The sequence below is a fragment of the Otolemur garnettii genome, unplaced genomic scaffold (assembly GCF_000181295.1).
Source record: "Otolemur garnettii isolate 467f Iridium unplaced genomic scaffold, OtoGar3 scaffold00112, whole genome shotgun sequence".
Classification (NCBI taxonomy): Eukaryota; Metazoa; Chordata; class Mammalia; order Primates; family Galagidae; genus Otolemur; species Otolemur garnettii.
In genome coordinates this window covers 3,095,005-3,102,692 of record NW_003852507.1, presented here as the reverse complement: position 1 = coordinate 3,102,692, position 7,688 = coordinate 3,095,005, and the positions used below count along the sequence as shown (strand labels likewise).

The following is a 7,688-nucleotide window of genomic DNA, read 5'->3' as shown; positions in this document are numbered from 1 at the left end:
AAAAAAAAAAAAAAAAAGCTGAACTACATAATGTAAATAAATGCAGTTAGAAGCTGTACATTAACTACCCATACACAATTAATTATTGAAAATTCTCCCTGAATTAGGCAGTTAACTAGCAAAGTAAATCTAATTATATGTTGTATGTTTGAGTATAATAAATGGGATTATCTATAATACAACTACACAAGAAGCCAGAAACTTCTCTATATATCCAATCCATGATGCATACCTCAAAAGAAAGTCAGCTGCTCTTAAAAGAAAAGATCATTAGATCCTGTGAAGCAAACAACTCCATAAAACAACAGTTTAAATTTATAATGACTATTCCATTCCATTTTTCTATTTTGGAATGTGCTATAAAGTATCTCAAATTACCCATGATATCCCCCTTGTTTCCATGAGGAGCTCCCATCACCTGTGCTGAGAAATACATTCCAAAACTTAGTGTTACCCAGAAAGTTTAAAAATCTGAAAATAACTCTAGTACAAAAAAAAGTTCAAGGAACAAATTTAAATAAAATCTTAATAAATAAAGCAATGTTAGGAAGGCTAGAAAACATGCTCTAGAGAAACACAAAGTCTGAATTTTAATTTATGTGATATACTACACAATGGTATTAGTATAACACCAAACAAGAGGGTTAGAAAAAGTAAATTAATTTCAATAGTGATGGTGTATATTGTGTTAAACCCACATATGCTGAGAATTAGAAGGCTGAAGCATTAGAAAGAGATGTCTTTATTAAGAAAAAAGCTATCCAATCCATTTGTTCACAGATGAATAAATTTACTTAACTTACTCAAAAATGAAATCTTGAATGGACACAATAAAAGCATGTATCTCTAAATTTTAATTTTGTTCCGAATTCACAACAGGAATTTACATTTAAAGCTTGGACAATTTATATATAAAGCTTTATTATACATAAAGCTTAGAAAGGAATGAAAGATGAAACCAGATGAACACTAAATTCTAAATTATACCTTTTTAAGAAAACTACATGACCCCTTAAAGTTTTCTTTTGCTAACAATCATTTGGATATCTTTAACAAATATTTTGTAATTAGGAAAACAAAGATAGGATTCAACTTGATATGTATAAATTATACTGAAAGATAATGGCAAATTTAAAGTGTTATATATAAGTGTATGAGTGTTATATTTTGTTATACATACATGTTATATTTGGGGGACAATTCCATTCACTAGAAGAAAATAATTATGACTATCATCACTTGCTTTTAAATAAATTATGGCATATCACGTATGCAAAATGAGGTGTTTCTCTACAAATATAGACTTACTGAGTTCTTACAATTTACCTTAGATTTTCTCTAAGGTAAAGGTTCTTTTACCATTAGATTTTTTATAATCTAAGCACAAATATCTAAATTCTGGCTGACAATGTCTAGATAAAATTATAAGGAGTAAAAAATAAAATTTAGCAACTTTTAGGTTTCAGAAAGTAACACTTTCTTGCCATTTACTTAAAAATTACCAAAAACCTTTCACCTCTAGGCAAAGAAACTACTCACATCACTTGCAAACAGGAAGCAAGAATAAAGGGAGTCAGCAGTTTCTAAGGCCTTGAAATTAAGTTTCTTTTGCATTCACTTATCATTCTAAAAATAACAATAATAAAATTAGACCAAGGATATCCAATGCAACAAATGCCCACAAAATGCCTTTGGAATAAATCAAACCAAAGGAACACAGAGAATGTTTCAATGTAACTTAATTCCAGGGTTAATTGAAATGAAAGCTATTTTGTGCCAGAATTAGTAGAATGATTTTACAGTGAAGGTCAAATAGGCTGAAGTGAAGATGTTTTTAACAAACAGCAAAAGATTTTTGTTTTGCTTTGAAAGAAACAGCTAATAAAAAGGTCTCCAAACTTACTGATTTTTTGTTTTCCTTTTTTTCTTTTACTGTAGCTTTATTCAGTAGGGAGTGGCAAGTTGCCTACAGAACAGAGATGAGCACAAACAAGTCACAGCACCGACTACATACAGCAACAAAAACAATGTTGGCTTGTACATAAAATTACACAATAAAATGTAAAACAAATGGAATCAACAAAAAAAATTAGAAATCAACTCAATTTTGAGGGATGAATTTTAATTCTGGGTTTTAATTTTTATCACAGTTTTAAGCCAAGCACTAAAATAGCAAGAAATGTTGAGACCCAATCATGTCTACTATTTCTGGCTATGAATCATGAAAATCTCTCCCTGAGTGAATTTGAGGATGTTAAAATTTACATTTTATTTAATCCCTAGCTTTTGATAAATTTACATTACAAGTAGACCACACACTAAAAACGTTTGTGTCTACATAATTTTTTCTAGCTATGTAAAATATTTCTCTGTGTATCCTTCAATTGACTTAGAGTTCTAAGTTTTTAATAACTGGCATTTAATTAAGATTTTATTCACTAATGAAATAAAAATTAAATAGCAAAATATGCTGGAAGAATTCACTTTAGAGATTCTGAATTTAAAATATCTCTCCCTAAAAAATTTTGCTCTTAAAATTTCACAGATTTTTTCAATGTTTGCATGCTAATTCCTGAAATGGTTAAAAGCTCTAAAACATTTGGGAGAAGTATGTTATCAGCTCAACTAGAAAAAAGCATTAATTAATAATAGAGAAAATTACAGAATAAAATTATAAGCCTGTTTAAAACTTTTCAGGTATTATAGATGACCATTTATCAGAATGTCTCTTAAAAAAAAAAAAAAAAAGCCAGTAGAGACATTTTGGTTTCATCTTTCAGAATTCCTTTTAGACCAAAAAAAAATTCTTTCAAAATTAAAAGACCTCTAATTGAATTAGACTAGGCAGAACAATAATTTAAAAAATATTTTAAAAACCAAATTAGAATTCTTTAATCCACCAACACATGGTATCTTGTTTTAGGAATTCTAGGCATTCAACACCATAACTCATAATTTGAGCTTAAAGTTAGTTCGATATCCATCCATCCATCCAAGTAGTTATCGTGCACCTACAAGCCAGAGGACATTCTAGGCACTGGGACACAGCAGTAAAGAAGACAGTATCACCTCTTACTTCACGGAGCTTTGGTTCCAACTTTAGACTATATACAAAAGTACTACTAACCATATATATCATAAAAATGCAATTTTGTATTTTTGTTTTATTATAGTACGCAGTTATCATTATAGCCTTAAAAACTTATGTGAACTATTTCAGTTTGGAAAAGCAGATTTACTTGGAAAAGATGACATTCAATTGAGAATTCTAACATTTTCAGAATTCTCTCACCATAACATAAGAGAATATCCTCTTTGGGAATTATTTTCTCTTCATACTGAAACTTATCGTGAGGAAAAATGTAAACAAATACATGAGAAAATAACTTACTTATAAACCTAACATGTATTCCCAGTTGGCTATTCCACTTAACCTGGTGACTAAATATGGAAGGCACATAAAGTAATAGAGCTTTTTAAAGCATGACTCAAAAAGTAAAGGCCAAAATAGGAACTCAAGTGAAAAGAGCTAAAGCTCAGGGAAGCTTAACAGCTAGCAATATACTCACTTAGCTTTCAAAATTTACCCACTAAGTCTCAAAGAAGCAACATTTACTAGAGGAAAAAAACCCAAAAAACAGAGTACTATCTCTCCCAGCAGAACATAAAAGTACAAAAGTACCATTATGTTACTGCCAAAGTCAAAGGGCAAGAAAAAGTCAGAAAAGGGAAGATGAATAAAAACAAAAGAGCAAACCAAAAAGAAAAACTGGGTTTGGAAGGAATTTCAACAAAGGATTATCTAGAGAGCAAACCTTTTTTTCTAGCTTTCTCTCTGATTAGTGAATGTAAAATTCCATTAGTCACTATTAAAAGACAAAATCCTGTTTACAAATAGCATAGCGTACCTTTGCCCCATAGTACTTTAATCCCCAACAATGTTAAATTCACCCCATACTTCAAAAATAATGTGTTAGAACAACATTTAAATAATGTTTGAAAGAGAGTAATTTCATTCATGTTGTGAATAATATAGGATATTTGTTATGAAGTACTCAAAAAAGCACAGCAGATAGCATTTAATAAGTTACCAATTATTTATTTTCTAATTTCCCTATTTTTCTCCCTACCTATGAACCTGGCAAGAACCTTCCTTGGGATGAAAAGACAGGAAAATGTATTCCTTCATTAAATATTTCCTAAGAATTTACTAAGTGTCAAGCCCTGTTTCTTTTATATTATTAAAATGATGATCTCAAAGTGGTATCCAAGTTTGCTGATGATTAAAAGTTTTTTTTTTTTTTTTTTAGTATGACAACTATGTAAAGAATTTCTGCTAAAATCCACTAGACCATGTAATCAGGTAGTTAGTCCTCTTTTTTTCTTTAAAGAGACAAGGTCTCATTCTGTTGCCCAGGATAGAATGCAGTGGCATGTTCATTCTCGCAGCAACTTCAAATTCCTGAGCTCAAGCTATCCCCCTACCGCAGCCTCTTGAGTATCTGTGTCTACAGGTGTGCACCACCACACTAGGCTAATTAAAACAAATTTTTTTTTTTTTTTTTGTAGAGATAAGGGTCTCACTATGTTGCCCAAAGTAGTCTCGAAGTCCTGGCCTCAAGGGACTCTCCTGTCTTGGCTTCCCAAAGCACTAGGATCACAGGCATGAACCAAGCCGACACTCCTGGTCCCCTATTGATTTTAAACTTGCTAATGTCAAAACCACTGTTATTTTAGAAATCTATTTGCTCTCTGAAACCAGTTGCTACTAAGCTAACCAAGACTTATTGGACTATTAGACTATTTTTAATATATGCCATTTCCTGCCTGCCTAGTTTTATAAACAGAAAAATTACTAAATTACTTTAAAAAAGAAAACCAAATAAATAAGACCCAAATTTAAGACAAGATACTACTTACCATATTAAATTTCATGTTCTAACTAAATGACCCTCTAGACTCAGATTTAAATAGCTGGGAAAAAGTATGTAGGGCTTTCCTAAGCTTCTTTGAAATTTTTTGAAAAGGTAGAAATGTCATAAAAAATTAAGAGAGAATTCCTGTTAAGTGTGTTTATCATCTATGTATACTGCAAAATGTTTTTTTTAGATAGAGCAGATGCATCTTTAAAAATAGCAATGGGAAAAAAAAATTTCATACAGAGCAGTCTCAAACAGTTTTTAAAACGGTGATTTCACTGAAGTTGTTAATGTCTCTAAGCAACTAAAGCTGTGTGCTAAAAAACCAAATAGCTAGAGATGACTCTGCAAAGAGAGAGAGACAAAGGAATAGGTTTGGGGAAAAGTGTGTAAGTTTTTTACCTATACCCACCCCCATCCCAAATTCCAGACCCATTAATGTTTCTTCCACAATTGTGAATTTGCAGGAACTCCCCTGAAAACAAATCATTCCTAAAACTGCATACGCAATTTAAAAACACAGCAGACGCCATAAAAGAACACAGACCTAAGACTGTGGACATATGAGTTCAGAAGGATTACTTGGGATGCTAGTGATAGAAAGTCTAATAATGTGGTCTGAATAAAGATGTAATATAATCTTACAAGCAACACTCTACATATAATACACCTGACACAAACCAATTTTATCTTAATGAAGAAATCAAATTACAAAGCAAGCAAAAAGCAAGGAGTATACCTGCCTCATGTGTAAAAGGCCCTGTAATTTAGGCAAAAGATAACCAAAATAATTATAATTCCATAATATATCTCATTTCAGCCACATCCGTCATACCCAATAGTTAGCACATTTTAAACTTAATCCCAATGCAAGGAACTCCTAATATGTTAAAATATTCTTTTACTTCAAACTATCCCACAAACAATATTTAAGTTTTTTTAAGGTCCTTTCCAACAACAATTTTTACTTATTCATCCAAATTGACTTAGTATTATAGTTAACCATCCCCTATCAGCAGCTAAATCCCCCTTTGGTAAATAAGCATTCTTAACTTAGGTTTCGATTAATAATGGTAATCTCTAACTTTGAGCATACCTGGTATAAACAATGGCACACACTTCGAAGCTGAGGAGGGAATTCTAAGGAGGAACTGATGATGGCATGGAAGAACTTTTCAGTCATCTGAAGAAGGTTCCGCTGGTTTTCCTCAAGACTCTCTGACGGTTCTAATCTATTCAAAAAAGAAAAGGTAAAATCATAATACTTCTGTTTAAAACAAATAAAAATCATTCCTTAAAAGAGACTTTTTTAGAGATATTGAGCCAAATGCAATGTGTGAACTTTGCTGGAATTCTGATTTGAACAAAAAAACTATTAAAAAGACAACTTTGAGACAAAGAAAAGTAACAAAATTAGTCTTAGATTTTACTAGGGATTATTTTTAATTTTACTGGATATGAAAGTAGTGGGCTTTGTGCATTTTTTAAAAATCTCTGTCAGAAACATGATCTCTGGGATTTGCTTTAAAATACCTGAATAGGGCTGGGCACAGTGGCTCATGTCTATAATCCCAGCACTCTGGGAGGTCAAGGTGGGAGGAATGCTTAAGCTCACAAATTCAAGACCAACCTGAGCAAGAGCAAGACCCAGTCTTTAAAAATAGCCAGGTGTTGTGGCAGGCGCCTGCAGTCCCACCTACTCAGGAGGCGGAGGCCAGAGGATCACTTGAGCGCAAGAGTTCGAGGTCAGTTTGAGCTATGACACCATAGCACTCTACTGAGGGCAACAAAGTGAACTCTGTCTCAAAAATAAATAAATAAATAATAAAATACCTAAGCAAAAAGGTGGGTAGGAAGGGACAGATACAAGAACAGCAGGTATTCTTCCAATTCACATTCCTCTATATGTGTATGCCCATATAAAAACATTAACACGCATGCAATGTGGGTTTTAAATTTTTTCATCAACAGTAACAAAATGTAACTTTTATCTTTCACTCTGCATTATGTTTCTGAGATTTATGTTATGAAGATTCAGTTCATCCACTTTACGGTGTAATAGTCCAGGATACTGTATACCATCATTTATCTGTTCTCCTATCTTTTTTCACTTTTATAGACACCACTGCAATAAAAGTTCTTGAGTGTATACAAGAGTTCCTCTAAGGCAAGTACCTATAAATGAAATTTCTGAGCCACTGAACATATATGCAAATTTAACTTTATTAGACATTAGCAAATGGCTCTACAACCAGTAGTAAGAATTCTTATTCTCTTGTATTCTCATAAATTTAGTGTACCAATCTAGTAGATAGGGAAGCGCTTCTCAAGTTTTTAACTTCTATTTCCATGACTCCTAGTAAGGTTAGACATGTTATTATACATTCTGTAGCCATTCAGGTTTCTCCTCTTTAGAACTGCCTTCATATCCAGTCCAACATCACTAAATACTCGATGTCCCTCCCACTGGCACCAAAAACGCAGTATGCCTAAAACTAACTGATTTTTCCTCTGACTGTTATGGTCTTCTTTTTTTTTTAAGCTGAATTTGGCAGTGGGGGCTGTACAATGATTTCAGCAACACTAACGTTAATAAATTCTGATAATCTGTTAGGCCACAGGGCAGTAAGGAGGCCCTAAAACAATGAAAACATTCTACCCGCATATCAGACTCTTGCACCTGGAGGCAACACCCTACCCTCTCCCTACTCCCTCATACCCGCGCTAAAAATAACCGTCGCAAAAAGTCCCCAGAGCAAAACTGCCCAG

General features: G+C 32.6%; 1 protein-coding gene across 3 annotated transcripts in view; it reads right to left on the bottom strand.

Moving 5' to 3' along the window:
- The window catches only part of NF1 (neurofibromin 1), a 293,662-nt gene that overhangs the window by 131,174 nt on the left and 154,800 nt on the right, over positions 1–7,688 (bottom strand). For 2 of the 3 annotated variants that reach the window (XM_003797210.3, XM_023517506.1), the window contains exons 29-30: positions 6,016–6,151; positions 1,904–1,966 (exon numbers count right to left, since the gene is read on the bottom strand). In XM_003797210.3, coding sequence (XP_003797258.1) covers positions 1,904–1,966; positions 6,016–6,151 — 199 coding nt within the window. The remainder of the gene's footprint in view (positions 1–1,903; positions 1,967–6,015; positions 6,152–7,688) is intronic. The other variant, XM_023517507.1, reaches the window with a different exon arrangement.